Source organism: Panthera leo, chromosome C2 (assembly GCF_018350215.1).
Source record: "Panthera leo isolate Ple1 chromosome C2, P.leo_Ple1_pat1.1, whole genome shotgun sequence".
In the NCBI taxonomy this organism is placed as follows: domain Eukaryota; kingdom Metazoa; phylum Chordata; class Mammalia; order Carnivora; family Felidae; genus Panthera; species Panthera leo.
The window spans coordinates 80436770-80455464 of record NC_056687.1 but is presented as its reverse complement, the minus strand read 5'-3'; the positions used below and the strand labels follow the sequence as shown (position 1 = coordinate 80455464).

Below are 18695 nucleotides of genomic sequence, written 5' to 3'. Positions count from 1 at the left end.
GAACATGTTATTGAACAGTGGAGAAAAAGTGATCCTTATTATAAAGTGGCAGAGATTTTGACTGAGTACTAATGTTTTGTGGAAGGTAGAACTTTTGAGCAAAGAAGTTGGATATTTATCTAAGGTGATTTCTAAGCAAAATGTTGAAGGAGTAGCTTGGTTTCTCCTGACTGCTTTCAGTGAGATAGGAGTAGACAAAAATGAATTTAAAAAGGAATTGTTTAGCAAAAAGTAAACAGAGCTTAAAGATTTGAAAATTCTTGGCTTATCTATACTGCAAAAAAATGAGAAAGCTTGTTCTGAAGAGGAAACTAAGGGGTGGCCCAAGACCACTTGATAAAGAGATCAGCAAGGGTGTGAACCACAGAGCTAATCAGCCACCTCAGCAGAAACACTGCCAGCTTGAGCTGAAGGAAACGGATACAGGACGAAGTGGAGGAAGGCTCCTGGGCTTCTTAGATACTACAGGACCAGACCACAGAGCTCTTTGGCTGCAAACTGTCATTGTGCCTTACAGCAGGAAAAGCATGATCCCAAATGTGATTCAGAAATCATCAGGGCTGCGTCCTTGGTTTCAAAGGTGGGAGGGGGGCATTGCTGTGGTTTTATTAGGCCAGATGACAGCTACTCAGAGCCTTGGGGGTATGACTCCTGACTGGCCCCAGTGGGTCCATGAGGCATGACATTGAACCAAAGAGGATTTTTTAAAATGTTTATTTAATTATTTTTGAGAGAGAGAGCAGGGAGGGGCAGAGAGAGTGGGGGAGACAGAATCCCAAGCAGGCTCTGCACTGTGAGCACAGAGCCCAATGCGGGACTCAAACCCATGAACTGTGAGATCATGACCTGAGCTGAAACCAAGATTCGGACACTTAACCCACTGAACCACCCAGGCCCAGCCCCAAAGATGATTCTTCTCAAACCTCTGCATCTAGTGGTATTTACTTTGCTAGGTTTTGGCCTTCCTTGGGACCTGTTACCTCTTTCTTCCTTCCTTCGGATTTCCCCCTTTGGGAATGGGAATGTCCATCCTATGCCGTCCCACCATTGTATTTTGGAAGGACATAACTTTTCTGGTTTCATGGGTTCACAGCTGGAAAAGAGTTTTGCTTCAGGATGAACTACCTCACCCTTACGTGATTTAGATATTTACATGAGACGTAGGACTTTAGACTTTAGAGTTGTTGTTGGAGTGAGTTGAGGCATCCGGTGATGTTGGGTGGAATTAATGTATTTTGCATGTTGGAAGGATGTGATTTTGGAGGATCCAGGGACAGAATGTTATGAACTGAATGTGTCTCTCCTGAATTCATCTGTCGAAGCCCTGACTTCCAGTGCAATGGTGTTTGGCAGTGGGGCTTTTGGGAGATGACTGGATGTAGATGAAGTCTTGAGGGTAGGGTCTCTATGATGGGATTAGTGGCCTTATAAGAACAAAGAGAGGGAGGGAGGGAGAGAAAGAGAGAGAGAGAGAGAGAGAGAGAGAGAGAGAGAGAGAGAGAGAGAGACCAGAGCTCACTTTCATTCCACCAGGTGAGGACACGGAGAAAAGCAGCCATTTGCAAGCCACAAGGTGGGTTCTCACTGCGAAACCAAATGTGCTGGTACCTCAGTCTTGGGCTACCCATCCTCCAGAACTGTGAGAAATAAATGTCTGCTGTTCAAGGCATCCAGTTTCTGGTATTTTGTTATAGTAGCCTGAGCAGACTAAGTTAATACACACTTCAGTCTGTATTTCCTAAGAATGAGAATATTGTCTTACTCAACCAAAGTACAGTTATGAACTTCATACATTTACACTGGTAACATACTTTAATCTGTCTGCATTCCAGACAGATCTGTTTCCTAATTGACCTAATAATGTCTTTTATGGCATTTTTTTTTTCTTTTAGTACAAGAGCCAGTCCAGGATCGGGATACACATACACATAACATTTATTCTTTTTCCTTTATGGTCTGTGGATGAACACTTGAATATTGTGCCACTGTCTCGCTCCTCATCAAAATTTCCTCCTATATTTCGCATTCATGACTCACTTTTGCCTGAACCAGTCTTTACTGTGATGGTTGCAAAATGGTACTTTCTAACTATAGCTCTCCCTGCCCCGCATCACTGGGTTGGCACTCAGAATTCTACTGTAAGTGTAACCCTCACTTCTCCTCCTCCCATTTATTTCCTCCCTCCCGCCTCTCCTTTCTTTCTCTATGTTTTATTGGTAAGAACTCATGGATTCCGTATTTTTTTTTTCAATGGTTTGTAATTCATCAGTGTTCCGAATTACTTTGGCATTCACATGGTTTCAGATTTGGCCAGTGGGAGTTCCTTCAAGCTAGCTCTTGTTTCCCCATGACATACATGCTTTTATCATTTTTCTTATCACTCTGTATCTTCTGGCATAACAAGATATTCCAGTTCATTCTAGACTTATCTGTTGCATTTTAAATGTTTGATCATTATTCGCTTTATCCTGAATATATGCATACACGGTGTTCTGGATTAGAGACAGATTTCTTATTTAAATACTTCATAGTACATAATGAATGCATTGATCCATCTTTGCCCAAGCTCCTACTTTTGGGGCAGTGCAGCGAGAGCCAGATCAATTTTCTTGCGTGACTGGCCAGATACCCCATAGGCAAAGGACAAAAAATAAATGATCCCCTCATACCCCACTTATAAAAGGCAGGAAGTGGTTGTCATCTACCCTTCCAGAAAGGGGCTTTTTTTTTTCCTTAGAGACAGAGCGAGCAGGGAAGAGGGACAGAGGGAGAGAGAGAGACTCTTACGCAGGCTCCACGCCCAATGCAGAGCCCGACTTGAAGCTCAGTCTCATGACCCTGAGATCATGACCTGAGCTGAAATCAAGATTTGGCCACTTAACTGACTGAGCCACCCAGGCGCCCCATACTTATGGTTCTTTTGATGACTTCCTGGGATGCCTGGTAGAATTCAGGCCCCTCTGACTTGGTGGCTTTCCATTTGAGGTGCCCTGGGCACCTCCTGTCCAGGTCCAGTTTACCATGGTCAAGACTTCATTTCTCATATCTACTCAAGACGCTGACCACCCTTTGTTTGTCTCCCTATAGCACTAACCCCCTTTGTGACTCTGGCAAATTCGCAAATCAGCTAGAACACACTCTTTCTTTTGTTATCCCTTATTATTTTGAATGAAGGTTGTCTAGTGCAGTGGGAAAAGATCAGACAGGCCTTGATTTGCATCCAAGCTCCATCCGTTCCTGGCTGTGTGATCTTGGGCTAGTTATGGAACCTAAGAGCTTCCTTTTCATACTCTGTTTGGGGCTGGGAAATACTGTGAGGGATAAATAAGAAGACATTGACTTTAATTGCTGTGTGAGTTTAACAAAACGACTAAGTCTAGACTCTGTAGTTAAGATATCAGTATCCACACACACACACACACACACACACACACACACACACACACACACAGTATATTAGTTTCCTAGGCCTGCCATAACAAAGTACCAGGTAACAAGCCACCAGGTAGGGTGGCTTAAACTACGGAGATTTGTTTTTTCACAATTCTGGAGGCCAGAGCTACAAGATCAAGGTGCCATCAAGGTTGGTTTCTGATAAAGGCTCTCTTCCTGGTCTGTGGATGGCCACCGTCTCTCTATGTCTTCATGTGGTCTTTCCCCTGTGTGCATGTGGAGAGAAAGAGATCTTTGGCATCTTTTCCTTTTCTTGTAAGAATATCAATCTTCTCAGATTAGGGATCTATCCTTGTGACCTCATTTAACCTTAATTACTGCCCTGAAGGCCCTATCTCCAATATAGTCCAGTTGGGGGTCAGGGTTTCAACATACAAAGTTCAGTCCATAACTGAGGGAAGAAAGATTTGGGAAGAATAAAAACCATTCAGGTAAGATCTGCAGAATGCAATGATTGGGGTTATTATTTTATTCTTCCATATATAGATATATGTGTATATTCTTGTCTTTTCTAACTTTCCGCAGTGACCATTTCTTACTCTGTGACTGGAGAGAGTATTTTAAACAGGTTTCCATCTCCCTGGTGTAACCTTTTCCTGGCAGGTGTTCCTTGGGTCTCCGTTGCTATGGCAGTGACTTATTTTCCTCATCATGAGGCTCCTGGGATCCCTTGAACTCAGGTCAGACTCTGCATGAGGTTAAGTACAGGAGCATTTGGAAACACTTTGATTCTCTCCCGTGTGCCTTCTGCTGCAAATGAAAACATGACAGATTGAGATGCTGTCCAGGCATGGCTGGTCATGCAGGGCCTTACAGGGTGATAATGTCCTATAAATAAGCTACCTTAGCCTGGAGAGGGGCAGCTGCCCTCCTAAGACCACAGAGTGGGTTAGACATGAAGCATTGCCCCACTTGCCCAAGCAGTTTTGAGGCTCTCTTGTCTTTGAGGACATCTTTAAATCTCACAGCAGAATTAATGTTGTAAGTACAGAGCCCGGTCCATGTAAGGTTGAGGAGTGCTTTGCTAGTTTCTTCCCTCTCCCCACACAGGTCCTGGCTGTGTTCACTTTCTGTTCCTCCTCTGGATAAACTAGCACTTACTGTCCTGCTTTGTCATTTGCCTCATCAAGTGGCTTGGGTGAATGGCCATTTCCCCACCATGTGTGGTGAGAACTGAGGGTGGCCCGGCCCCTGTTGGTGTGCTCACTTATTTAAGGGCCTCGTGGTTTATGAATATAGCCTTGTGGGGGGAAAAACAGACACTCGGGGAGGAGCCAGCCTCTAGACTCTGGTTCTGGCTCTGTCCCAAGCTCACTTGGTAGCCTTGGACAAGTCTCTTTTCTCTACGGAACTCAGTTTACTCCTCTGAAAATGACAGATTTGGATCTCGTCCCTCGAGGATCTTCCCGCTGTGACTTGCTACAACTCACACAAGAAGCAACGTTCCCATTGACATGTCTATGTCCCTCATCAAATGCTTTCTTTGACATCTCCTCCCAAGACCCATGGGTGACCCACCCCTGCCCTCTTTGTGGGAGGCAGTGCAGTATGTAGGTCAGAAGTATGGGCTCTGGAGCCAGACAAAAGGGCTCTAGTTCAGACCCCTTGCTTACTAGCAAGATGGCTTGGGTGAGTTTCTTAGCATCTCTGTGTCTATTTCCTTATTTATAAAATGAGCATATTAATAATTACCTCCTGGGGTTCTTGCGAAGATGAACTGAGATACTGTATGGAAAGTACCTGGCTTGTAGTAAACATCATTAAAGGGCATCTGCTGCTATCGTTGTTGTTCTCCTTTATCGTAAAGGAGAAGACTTTTGAGCAGCTCGCTTGGGATTTCTGAGGACAGTGAAGCCACAGATGGTGGCAAAGTCTTAGGGTGCCAGAACTTGGCTCCACCTGCATCCTGCTTTGAGTACTAAGAAGATTACTGGAGAGGGGCTGGAGACATCTTAAAAATTCCAGTTCTCTCTAATCCTCCTGAGTACCCATACATCACCTGGTGTCAGTACTCTGCATAGAAAGAAGCATGGCTCAGGAAAAGACTTATGCTCTCAATATACCTGCTGCTTTGAGGTGGAGAAGGATGGGAATAGGGAGTGAAGCAGTAGAATTCTGAAGACAAGTATAAAACAGCGGGAGGTTGGCCGCTGCTCCCTGGGCCTTCCTGCCACCAGCTTGTTGGGACACCTGCTCTGCCTTTGGACCACAGCACTGAATATCTGTGCCGGGACTTAACAATGTTCCTCACAGACCGAGGACCGCCCTTAAGTCAGAAGATGTGGGTTCGGTTCCTAGTTCCTGTGGTCCTCAGCTGTGGAACTCAAGGCCAGTTGTCTCATCCTTGAACTTCACATCCCTGCCTCGCCCCCAGTGGCACATGCCCATGCTTTTCTTTCCATGTTACCATTTTAGGAAATGACCCGAGGTCTGGAAGTCACCCTTAGCCCCCTTTCCTTCACTTTCAACACCCAACGAGTCTGCAGGTCTATAGCTGACAGTTGTAACTCTTTGTCGTCATTCCTTCTCCATCATTTCTTAGGCCTCAGCAGCAGCTTCTGCCTGGTCTCCTTTCTCTGAAACTCTAGAGACTCCAGGACACTAGTCTGTTGAGATCCTTCTCACTTAAAAGACTTCACGGGTCCCATAATCTACTGAAGAAACCCTAAGTTCCCTGGCATGGTCCCTGCTTACGTTTTTCTAGTACCTTCCAGCTCTCCCTTTGTATCCTAGCTGCACTGGACAACCTGCAATTCCCAGACAAGCTCCTCACTGTACTAAGTAGAACTAAGTTTGTTTATAAGTGCCAGGAACACTCTTCCCACCCCTCAACACTAGGTTAACAAGATAAAAATGTATTTCTGTCTCATGTAAAAGAAGTCCAAGGGTAGACATTTCAGGGCCGTTATGATGTTCCAGTGTGTCAGGAACCCAGGCTCCTGCTACCTTGTGTATTTGCCCTTCAGTCCTGGGGCTTCAACTCCACAGTCCAAGATGACTGCTGAAGCTCCAGCCATCACATCTACTTTGGGCCAGCAGGAAAGAGGAATGAACAAGGAAAGGCATGACTTTGCCTCTAAGGACACTTCTGCAAGTCACACTTGCTCCCACACCCTCGGCCAGAATTTTATCACGTGGCCATGCTTAGCTGTAAGAGAAGCTGGGACATTTTTATTTCAGGTAGTCTTTATTTTAGATAGCCCTGTATTGAGGCAAGCAGAAATGTTTGTTTCCAAGGAAGAAAGAAGGGATGAATATTGGGTGATGCCCAGCAGTCTCTTTCACATAATCTCACATTTGGGGATTTGCACACATTGCTTTTTCTGTCTGGGACACCTTCCCTCTCCCTACACCCCCCTTCCCTGGCTTGGCCTGCTATTATTTGTCCCTTAACCACTCACTCACCTCATGGCCATACTCACCCTGGCCCCCTGTGACTGTCTGGGGACTCCTTGACACCCAGTGCAACTACATAATCCCCACCACTAATATTTCTTGTCTCAAAGATATGCTGAGGAAGTGGGGTTATATTCTTCAGGCTTCCAGGGCCTTCCTACCTTTGGGGGAGGTTTGGGGGCGACGAGATGGCTGAATGACCTCCGAGGCCAATGACAAGTTGGTATTCCCTGGGTTGTACACAGACCACCCACCTTCACATAGTTGCTCTTGAGACATTGCAGTGACACTGATTAGGTCTCCCCCTCGTGATGGTGAGTGGTCGAGGTGGGGAGGGATTATTGTGATTCTGGCTTTTATTGTCAAACAATTCTTGATTTGATTTCCGCCATTTGTTCGTCTCAGTTTCCACCTGGGCAACATGTGCCTTTTAGGGTGAGTGTTGACAGCTGATCTCATATGGCATTGAAATTTAAGTGCTGCACCGAAACTTAGAAGCCTCACGGGCCCTGGGGCCTCAGGTGGTACTTGTGACCTGTCAGTTACTACCACAAGCAGAATGTTTACATGTTGACATCCAGGTGACAGTTTGCTGCTTCTTCTTGCAGTTGGTCACCACTGAAGGGCGCTTCCTCAAAGACAGTTTGTACAACGAGGGAATCCTAATTGTGTGGGACCCATCTGTTTACCATTCAGATATCCCAAAGGTAAGTGGGTATCCATGGGAGGTAGGGATGAGTCTTCTGTTTGCCTGTAGATGTCCCTGAGTTCCTGGGTTTGAGAGTCATCTGGGCCATCCCTGAGGACTGGCTCTTTCAGTTTGAGGACAACACACTTCATCCGGAATAGCAGTGCGGAAGTATTCCCGTCCTATACCAGTGCCCTCCGCGCCCTGCCCCATGGTGCCGTGTTTTCATCTCTTAATTATGGTATGGATCAGGAGTAACAGGGCCCAAATTTCTCACTGGAGTGGGGTTGTGTTCATCTAATTCAAAAAATTTTTAATTTTTTTAATGTTTTTTATTTATTTTTGAGACAGAGAGAGACAGAGCATGAGCAGGGGAGGGGCAGAGAGAGAGGGAGACACAGAATCCGAAGCAGGCAGGCTCTGAGCTGAGCCGAAGTCGGATGCCCAACTGACTGAGCCACCCAGGCGCCCCTAATTCAGTTATTTCTGACGCAGATCAGCAGGAATAGACAATGGTTACTCTTACTCCTATGACAGAATCATCATGCTTGACCTACTTCCGGTCTCCAGAATTCTTCATTTCACTCTCGTAACAACACAGGGAAATAGGTAGAAGCGTGGTTATTTCCCTTTTGCAGGTGAGGAGACTGGACTGTGGAGAGGGGAAGTCGCCTGTCCCAGGGCTTGGTTTACTAAGCAGGGGGCACTCTTTCAGAAAGGCGACAGAAGTCTCGGGCCTGCTGGCTCCTCAGCCTCTCCAGATTGGCGCTCTCGCTGTTTGTCCTGCACGTCGGTTGGCCTCTCCCTGATGTGGCTTCAGTGCCACAGGAGAATGGCTTTAGGGCAGAAGGACGGGGTGCTTGGGGACCCTCTGGGGACACTTGATTCTGGAGTCAGACCCGGCAGTAGCCGACAGGCTCTGGTGACCCCTGGTACCCTCACCACCTCAGCCCCCGCAGTTTGGCACTGATCTCCCTGAAAGCAGAAGTTGGCCAGGGTCAGGACAGGGACTTTGAACCCCCAGATGTGGCAAGCTGTGCCCCAGTTTTCGCCCCCTTAGAGGTGGGGTTAGACAGTGCCAAGGGCCCCTTTGAGCTCTGGAAGCTTTCCCAGAGATTATGATCCTGAAGTCTGAGGCTGTTCCAGGGTCACCAGGCTCAGAATCCCCTGTGAGCATAGGCTATGTGCTGGGTCCCCTGTGCTATCAAGTGAGTGCTGTGATGTGGAGGAGTCTGGAATCTGCTCCGAGCCGAGGCACATCCCTCTCCTTGAGAAGACCATTTCCTTCTCTTTCAGTGGTACCAGAGCCCTGACTACAGCTTCTTTGAGAACTACAAGAGTTATCGCAAGCTTCATCCCGATCAGCCCTTTTACATCCTCAGGCCCCAGATGCCTTGGGAGCTGTGGGACATCATTCAAGAAGTCTCTCCGGAGGAGATTCAGCCCAACCCCCCGTCCTCTGGGATGCTTGGTGAGTCCGCATCTGGGGAAAGACCTCTCGTGTTTGTTTCTAGAAGCGGTTAGCGCTCTTCTGGGACCTCATTCGTTCATTCGTTTCTTTGCTCACCAAACAACTGCTAGGTTTTTGTTGTATTTGTATACTGTGCCAAGTTCTAGCTAAGATCCAGAGATCGGAAGATAGAATCCTTCTCCATTAGGGTCTTTGGTGGTGGAGTTCAGTCAGGCGTCCAAGGCCAGGAGGGAGCAGCTGCCCGGTTGTGCCAGGAGGGAGCTTTGTGGAGGGGTGGCGTCAGCCCAGGCCTGGGCAAGGGGCAGATTTGGTGGTGGGGGCTGGGCAGGAAAGCAGAAGAGCAGGGCTGGGATTTGGAAGATGAGGCGAGGAAGACACTTGCCTCAGGTGTACAGTTTAAGGGAGCACCAAAAAATTTCAGTAACAAATAACATCAATACAGACTCTCTTCAAAACCACAACGAATGCAAGATTTGGTGCTGAGTGAAATATCAAACATTTTAAATAAAAACAGGATCACTAATAATGTTCTGCTGAGCCATATTGGCATCCGAGGAAAAATCAAGACTCAGTAATACTTTATTCTGGATTTCAAAAATTTGTTTAATCCAGTGAGTGCCCCAGTTATGTTCCTGATAGAGGAATGGGCTGTGCAGCTTTATTGGTTTAGGCGTCATGAATGGAGCTGAGGGAGCTGGTGAGGGTGGGCTGAGGTCTGAGTCCAGACGGTCCTGAATGCTGGCTTCATACTTTCTTCTCGGATGCATGGAAGGGAAACTCTCCTCTGAGCCCCCGCAGGGGACCCCTTTCCCTGGGGATGGATGGACAGAAAGATGGATGGATGGTTGGATGGCTGGCCCCTGCCACCCCCCATTGCATGATTTGCCTGCTCTCCTTCTGGAATGCAAACCACTTCAGGGTGGGGACTGAGTTTGATGCATTCTTCTGGGTCTGGCATAGGATAGCCCTGTGGAAACTGTACCCTAAGTTAATGAACAAGTCAGTGTTGAATGTCAGAGGCACTCCTTATAGAAAGGGATGGGGGCCATTTCAGTATCACACCTTCTTCATACTTTTTTCTTCAACGTTTAGATGTGTGCATTTGGGGCTCTTCCAGGAGCCCTTTGGAACAGGAATGGTTGGAAAAGCACTTTCCCGTCACCACTGCCCTGCCTTTGCCCACGCGGTCCCCTGTACCACCAATCCCCCTTCATGCCCATCCCTAGTGGCCCCTGCCGGGCCCCACACCTGTGCTTCCAGGAAGTTTGTGGAAGACCTCTCCCATAGGAAGTGCTTCCTCCCGTAATTTCTAGAAGCACTTCCGTTGTGCCTTCATCAGTTCGTTGCAGAGCTGTCTTTTTTCCCCGCATTAGACCTGAGGCAGCCAGAGAGGGCTTTCCCCATAGCTGATTCCTCTGGAACAAAGTTGCTGCTAAGCAGTTTACAGTTTTGCTATCAGTGAGAACTGCTTCATCGCAAACGCTCCCCATACTTATGGCTGACAGAGGGGTCTGAGAGCCACCAACTTATTGTATCCTAGCAACAGCCTGTGTGGTAGGAGGAGTGGGCGGATCACCCCTTGGGGCAGATGGTGAGGGACGTGTCCTGCAGGCGATGCCTGAGCCAGGTGGGGACAGGAGGGTGGTAGCAGGAGTCTCCAGCCTCTTGTTGGCACAGTGTTCTGGGAGCACCGGCCTGGCCACACCGCTTTGGCTGCATCTCCTGCCCAAAGGAGCAGAGCCCAGCGATACAGACCGTGTGTGCTCCTGTTCCCACTGCCCTCCTCCCGGCCCGGGGGAAGGTCCGTCTCCCTAAGCACTGTAAGAAGCAACTTCTCCCAATCAGCACCATCCACCAGGCTCCTGTGGGATGTAAAAGTGCTAGAAAGTACTATCTACGTGTGATGGTCCCGTCACCTCAGTCCTCTTGTCCTCTCTCTGCATATAGCTCATTCGCCCCGATAAGTTCGGTGACCGGTGGAGCGCTTCAGTCCTCTAGTGCTTGGGGGGGGGACCTGTCACGTACCAGCCTCTGACCTAGGTGCCAGGGATACAAAGGCACACAGGACACAACATCCCGAGGAACAGCTTGCGGGATTGGCCTACTGGCAGAGCTCAGGTTGGGAATCACAGCAATAAACAGAAACCCCGGATAGACATCTCCCCAGATTTGGGTCCCTGAGCTGCCCAGCTCATGGCGCACGAGCTCAGGATGCTGGGGTGGGTCGCTGGGCAGGACTTACCTCCGCTCCCCTTTGCAGGCATCATCATCATGATGACGCTGTGTGACCAGGTGGATATTTATGAGTTCCTCCCGTCCAAGCGCAAGACTGACGTGTGTTACTACTACCAGAAGTTCTTTGACAGCGCCTGCACGATGGGCGCCTACCACCCCCTACTCTTTGAGAAGAATCTGGTGAAACACCTCAACCAGGGCACAGATGAGGACATTTACCTGCTTGGGAAAGCTACGCTGCCTGGCTTCCGGAGAATTCGCTGCTGAGCGTGGGCTTCCTGGTCAGGTCCCCTCACCCTTCTCCACCGAGCGTGGGTGGATCACATTCCCGAACAATCACAGCCTGCACCGTGGGCCTTCTGTCAGCAAGAGCCTCGGGCTGCAGGAGTCCCAAGAGCAAGCATCCAGGTCCAGCCTGCCCCGTAGCTGCAGAGGTGTGTGTGTGACCCCCAAAGACTCCTGCCACACACATGTGCACACGCACCTAGCATTCTTCCCACACACAGGCAAATGCGGGATCCACCTTTCTCCCCAGGGCTGCCAAAGCTGGGCTGTTTTCCCCACGGGAGTGGCGTTATTCTCACAAACCAGCACTCTCTGTTGCTTGAAATCTGCTCCTAGATACTGATTTCGTGTTTTAAAGAAATTCTCCTAAATGATGATTTGCCCCGGTATAAATAAGGTAGCTCTGGGGACCAGTAGGTGGTAGGGAGCATAGGACACATCCTCGATTCCTCTAGAACAAAGCTGCTGCCAAGCTCCATGCCCTCGGGAGAGGTGGCATTCCTGTCACTCTAGCTGGTTTGGCGGGTCCTTAACCTGGGTGCTTGTGGGCAAAGGGTCTTGCCGAACGCACATCCTCTCCACAGGGCGATGAGAGGCACAGAAGGGCACAGGCTCCATCCTCCAGCTGCTTGCGAGCTCGGGAGGGGTCACACACTTGCTCTGTCTGCTGGTCGGAGAGGGCTTCTCTGAGCTGGGCTGTGGAGATTTTAGAGGAAGAGGAGAAACAGGCCAAGCAGACGCTTGACTCATTTGAGTTGCGTTTTCCTTTCTGCCTTTATTGCCCACATTTATTCTCTAAGGTCTGCCTGAACTTAGGGGCTCAGATGATTTTTTTGAGGAACCCCCCCCCCCAACCCGTCTGAGGCAGGGAGTGCAGCCCCCTGGCAGACACCAGGCAAGCCAGATGCCAAAAACCTGATTTGTCCATGCTCAGCCTGGCCTGACCCTACCCTGCAGTGGGATTTGCACACCGCGCGCCCACTGCTGACTGCCCTCTTGTTTTCCCCTTTAAAGCAGTGGGGTTTTTTTTTTTCTCTCTCTCTCTCAAATTATTTTTCAACATTTTCTGCTTTACAACAGTATCCCGATCTGATGATTTCTTTGACCTTCCCGGGCCTTTTGCGGGACGTCTCTCAGGGAGTGGGGATGTGGTTCCCTAGCATTTAAAGTTGCTCTCGGAAGTCAGAACCTTAGAGATCACAACCGATTCTCACAAGGTATATCAGACGGCCATGCCCTCTGGCCCTCCAGCAACGGTGCAGCATCAGAGTCTCCAGACAGAGGCCCTCGCACCCTGGTCTGCCAACAGGCTTCCTGGATAGTTGTGCTACCCCGTTCCCTGGTGGAGAAGCATACTGGGCTAGGCCAGCCCTGCCCTGTGGAGAAGGCAGAGCGCTCGCTCAGGGTTACAAAGTAATGCTGTAGAGCCAGGGTTCCTAGACCCAGGCGTTTGGACTCCTGGCCTTATGTGCTCAACGGCCCCTCAAGCTCGAGCTCTAGAACAGCTGTCTGGGAGCTGGAGCTGCCTCACTTGCTGCCAAACCCTTGGTTTATAGAAGAGTAGAAGGAACCTAGAGGAAGAAGCCCCGGGTTTTCAAATTGATGCTCCCCCCGTCCCGTTTACCAGCCATGCCACCATTGGTGAATTCTCTCCGAGACTCTGTTTCCACGTCTTTAAAATGGGGGGGTGATGAGCCTACCTCACAGGGCTGTTATAAGGGTTACATGAAACACCTATCCTGGTTCTGTCCTAGCAGGTTCCCTGCGCATGGTGGCTTCCTTCCTCCCTCCCTCCCTTCCTTCCTTCCTTCCTTTTCTAAGGACCTGCTGTGTGCTCACACCTGGGCAAGACTTTGCTTTGAGGGAGGCCGGAGAGGGGGTCCTATCATCAGGGAATTAACTCTCCTATTGGGACACCTGCCTGGAGTGCCCAGGAAACCATCTGAGGCAGTGGAATGTGCAGAGGGTGTCCCCCCCCATACCCCTCCCCCGCCTCCTTCTCCTCCTCCCCCTCCTCCTCCTCTTCCTCCCTGCTTGCAGTTCTGACCTCTCTGCTTGGGGATAGGCAGCGCACTTGGGCCGCTTCTTGCTGTGTGGGGAGTCTTTCCCCTCTCCGGGCCCCCGGGCCCGGGCCCATAAAACATTGCTTTATGTTCTGATTTGACGTGCTTGCTGCAATCTCTGAATCACAAACAGTGAGAGGCAGGTGGCATTCCATCAGCAGGAGGTAGGTGTTGGTGTGGACAATGAGACTACACTGGGTAGATGCTAGCTTTAATTGTTATTATTCATCTAAGGGATCAAATTAATTTAATTCTGTGTTGTCTATGGAAACTAGTAAACTGCAGATAAGATAGGGGTATTACTGTTGGTCTGGTGAGATGTTTAATGTTTGCGACAGATAATTTAGAAATGGTGACTGCACGCTGCGTTTGGAAAGTCCCCGTCTTGAGGGGGTCGTGTCTTCGTCAGTAGCCATCGCTCCATCCTATATCATGAGGTCCCCTGGCTCTTCAGTCGCAGAAACTGTTCACGTTGGTCTGGAGACCTCGATCTCAGAAGTGTCTGCACCGTGCCTGATCCGATCATGAATTATCCAAAGATGATGTAAAATTTTAAAATAAACGTGTTTTTCAAAAAGTTTATCCCTCTCTCCTTACTTGCTAAGGGAAAGAACTGCTGGTGGTCAACTTTTATCTCCAAGGAGGACACAGCTGGAGTCCCGGAGCCCTGAATCCTTTCCCACTAGCTCCTCTCCACTCCCCCGGGAAGAAGGATGCTCACCTACGTAGCAAACAGCATCTTTGAGATATTGACCGATTGTTGTTGTTGTTGTTGTTGTTGTTTTCCTTTTGCTCTTGCTTGGGTTCACGTGACTAAGTTGTTTGTCCAGCACCTCAGGGAAAGGATGCTGTAGGACAAGGAAGCAGGATGGAAGGAAGGTCTTTACCTTGATTTCCAAAAATCCTAAAACCCTTAAGGGACTGAGGTCCCAAGAGGATAGCCAAAATATTTGGACAGAAAATCTCAGAAGCAGGAATAAGGAGAGAGGAGAATTCCTTTTCTCTGTGAACTGTGCCCCTCCCGTTAGGGATTGGATACGTCCCCCTAAACCACACGACACTATACTGTAGTCTATTAAGGGTGCAGCAGCACTGTGTCTGCAAAAACTGTTTGATCAAAAAATATTTTATTGTGGGACACCTGGGTGGCTCAGTCAGTTGAGCGTACCACTTTGGCTCAGCTCATGATCTCTAGGTTCCTGAGTTCGAGCCCCATATTAGGCTCCCTGCTGTCAGCGCAGAGCCCCCATTGGACCCTCTGTTTCCCTTCCTCTGCCACCACCCCCCCCCCCCCACTGCTTGCACTCTATCAAAAATAAATATTAAAAAATATATGTTATTGTTAAAAAATGCGAGGCATCCTCTGACCTTTCAGGGAGTCCTAAGTGGAGGGTCTTGCCTAGGTGTTGCTGGCTTCTGCCTGCTCGGGGTGCTGGTGGCTAAAGGCTGGGGTGGCTGTGCCCGTTTCTGAAAATACGACAGCTGCGAAGTTTGCCACACCGATCGACTCTTCCTTTCACAGACGATTCCTCTGTAGCATGCGATCCTGTTTGACACCTTTTACCCACAGTAGAACTTCTTTCAAATTTGGGGTCTGCTGCTTTATCACCGAAGCGTATGAGGTTGTCAATCCTTTGTTGTCATTTCGACAGTCTTCACAGCGTCTTCACCGGGAGTAGAGTCCATCTCAAGAAACCACTTTCTTTGCTCGTGCATGAGAAGCAACTCTTCATCCATTCAAGTGTTATCATGAGATTGCAGCAGTTCAAATGTAATAATAGTGAACAAGTTTGAAATATTGCGAGAATTGCCAAAATGTGACGCAGAAACAGGAAGTGAGCAAATGCTATTGGAAAAATAGCACCAACAGACTTGCTTGACGCAGGGTTGCCACAGACCTTCAAAAAAAAAAAATTGTTTTTTAATGCAGTATCCACGCAGTGCAGTAAAGCAAAGAACAACAAAACAAGCGATGCCCGTATGTACTTCGGACCCCAGCACCCAATGCCTTCGTGTTGTACGTTCCCTGGAACTCCGATGTAATGCCCTATCAACAAAGATTGGGTTTCTGTCTGGATCCCAGTGGAAAGGGAGCTCAAAATAGAAGTGACAGAAAAATAGATTTCAGTCAGTTTGGGAATGGAGATTTGTGCTTGCCGCATTTTACAGTGGCCCTCATTCTCTGTAAGGTCCTCTTAGCTGGTGAGCTGGGAGGGTGGGGACCCGCTATCTGGGCCTGGAAGGGAACTTCTGCAATACCTCAGGCTGCCTCCCCCATCCCCCACACCTATTCCTAGCTCCCAGGCCTCCTGTGTGGCCTTGGTTTCCTCTTCTCTTGTGACCCTCGGGGCAGCCTTCCTGGCTGTGATGTGATGTGACAGGGAGTGCACTAATGCTCCAGGGTCACTTTCCACTTTTTCAACCCATAAAATTCATCCCTGTGAGCTGGGATCATGGCATCAGCTGCAAGAGAGAGGAAAAGACCTTCCTGGCGCCTACAAAATCCCACCACCTCATGCATTTATGCCACCATCCAGTCCCTCCTCAGGATTGACTAGGAAACAAGCTGATAATGGGAAGAGGAATTCTGTTCAGCCCAGTGAGTCCCCAGGAAACACCTACTGTGAGTGGCACTGGGAGACAGTGATGAATAGTCACAGCGCCTGTCCTCCAAGAATTTGGGGCCTGGGAGAATGGGCCGGCCCCGCCTGTGAGCAGTGTCATGGTCACGTGAGAGACGAGTGGTGCCATTTCCTGGAGAACTAAAGCTAGGTAGTACACTTATGTTGTTCTGCACGCATTTGTAACGGCATAGAAGGAAAACACCATGCAAACGCCAAGTATGGGGAAGTAGGATCATACAAGGAAAAGTACAATAATGGAGTTATGAAAAATAAGATTGATTTTGACAGGAATTGGGGTAGTCTTTATTTCTAAAAAAGTGTTAAAGTTTATTTATTTTGAGAGAGGTGGGGGGATGGACAGAGAGAGAGAGAGAGAGAGAGAATCCCAAACAGGCTCCGTGCTATCAGCACAGAACCTGATTCAAGGCTTGAACTCACGAACTGTGAGATCATGACCCAAGCCAAAACCAAGAGTTGGACGTTTAACCAGCTAAGCCACCCAGGCATTCCGAATTTAGGTAGTCTTAATGGGTGACAGTCTTAAGGGATGGACAAGATTCTCTTTTTACTTTAAATGCTTTTTCTGAGTATAAAAGTAGTACAGGGGTGCCTGGGTGGCTTAGTCAGTTAAGCGTCTGAATCTTGATTTTGGCTCAGGTCATGATCTCGCAGTTCGTGGGTTCGAGCCCCACGTCGGGCTCTGTGCTGACAGTTCAGAGTCTGGAGCCTGCTTCGGATTCTGTGTCTCCCTCTCTCTGTGCCCCTCCCCGCTCATACTCTGTATCTCTCTCTCTCTCTCTCTCTCTCTCTCAAAAATAAATAATAAAGATTAAAAATTAAAAAAAAATAAATATAAGTACATATTTCCTGTCAAAAGCACAAAACCATAAAGGGAAAAAGTCATCTGCATTCTTTCATCCAAAGATAATCCCTGCTAGTAGTTCCCAGTTGTGTTTTAAAATACTATATATAGGGGCGCCTGGGTGGCTCAGTCGGTTAAGCGTCTGACTTCAGCTCAGGTCACGATCTCGCGGTCCGTGAGTTCGAGCCCCGCGTTGGGCTCTGGGCTGATGGCTCAGAGCCTGGAGCTTGCTTCCGATTCTGTGTCTCCCTCTCTCTCTGCCCCTCCCTCGTTCATCCTGTCTCTCTCTGTCTCAAAAATAAATAAACGTTAAAAAAAAAATTAAAAAAAATACTATATATACACACATACAAAATACCACACACACACACACACCCCCCTCACTTTTTTTTTTAATTTAAAAAGACATCATAAAAGTGTCTCCAAATCAGTAAGGATCCCTTTGTAATTATGCCTTGTAATGGTTGCATGATATGCTATTATAAAAATGTGTTATAATTTATACAATTTTCTTTAGAATTGGACATGTAGTTTCTTTGCACTTGTTTCCCCCCTGAATACCTGCACATATAAGCATATGTCATCATCTCTGACTGCATTTGGAGGTGGCAGGTGGGTAGGATAGGTAGTCTTTTCCTCTCAGGAACTGTGGCTGGAAGAATCTTAGAGGAAAGTGCTGGAATAGTCTTAGAAAATCAGAAAAGGGAACAAACCAAAGGAAGCACTCTAAGATTGCTAGAAACTTTGTGACATTTTCTGGTTTATTATTTTGTTATTCCTTTTTGTCTTCTCCATAGAAATTAGTGAAAGCCTGGAAACGGAAGAGTGCGTATTAGTTACATTAGTTTACCTAACAAATGGCCAGCCGCTCAAACCACAGTAAACATATTCATACAGTGTCTGTGAGTCAGTTGGGGAGTGGGTTAGCTAGGTGCTTCTGGCTTGGGATCTCTCACAGATTGTGGTTAAGATGGCAGCCGGGGCTGCAGCCATCTGAGGGCTTAACTGGGAGCTGGTTGGTCTCCTCCCAAGACGGTTCTCTTACATGGCTCTGAGGTCCGGGGTGGTGCCACTGGCTGGGCTCTGTGGTCAGAGGGAGCCTCTAGCTGGGCTCTGCAATCACTTCTGGTTGGGTAAGGTCTCAGGCTGTGTTCCCCGGCGGGCTGGTGTCACTGGACTCTGTGATTGGGCAGGGCTATAGGCTAGACTCCACAATCTCTCCTGGTTGGTTGCCATATCAGGCTGTGCTCTCAGACGGTTCCGGAAGCTGGCCTTACTCTGTGTTCAGGAAGACTCTGGAGAGGACCTCAGGTTGTGCTTTGTGATCAGTCAGGGCTGTAGGCTGATTTTTGTGCTCTGGCAGGCTGCTGGCTGTGCTCCACTGGTACTGTGAAGGGATGAAATATGGCTGATGGGGAGCAAGAAGGATTTGGAAGCTTTGAGTGTATTTTGCATGTGGTAGGGTTAAGGTCAGTAAGGCAGACTGTAGTAGCCAGGCTTCAAAATGACCCCCAATGACCCTCACTTCCTGGTATTCATGTCCTTAGGTAAGGACATTCCTTCCCCCACTGAATAGTGCCAATCTGTGTTACCAATAGGATACTGAGGAAATGACAGT

At 48.4% G+C, this 18695-nt stretch overlaps 1 protein-coding gene and 1 long non-coding RNA gene across 10 annotated transcripts in view; one reads left to right on the top strand and one right to left on the bottom strand.

The window, feature by feature from the left end:
• ST6GAL1 (ST6 beta-galactoside alpha-2,6-sialyltransferase 1) overlaps nt 1-13673 on the top strand; it is a 119191-nt gene extending 105518 nt beyond the window's left edge. For all 9 annotated transcript variants that reach the window (XM_042955015.1, XM_042955017.1, XM_042955012.1 and 6 more), the window contains 3 exons: nt 7458-7556; nt 8834-9008; nt 11269-13673. In XM_042955015.1, coding sequence (XP_042810949.1) covers nt 7458-7556; nt 8834-9008; nt 11269-11510 — 516 coding nt within the window. In that variant the 3' untranslated portion in view covers nt 11511-13673. The remainder of the gene's footprint in view (nt 1-7457; nt 7557-8833; nt 9009-11268) is intronic.
• Nucleotides 13674-13818: 145 nt separating this feature from the next.
• Nucleotides 13819-18695, bottom strand: part of LOC122229665 — a 51515-nt gene continuing 46638 nt past the window's right edge. The window contains exons 4-5 of the long non-coding RNA XR_006207093.1: nt 14960-15489; nt 13819-14439 (exon numbers count right to left, since the gene is read on the bottom strand). This is a non-coding gene — a long non-coding RNA (uncharacterized LOC122229665). The remainder of the gene's footprint in view (nt 14440-14959; nt 15490-18695) is intronic.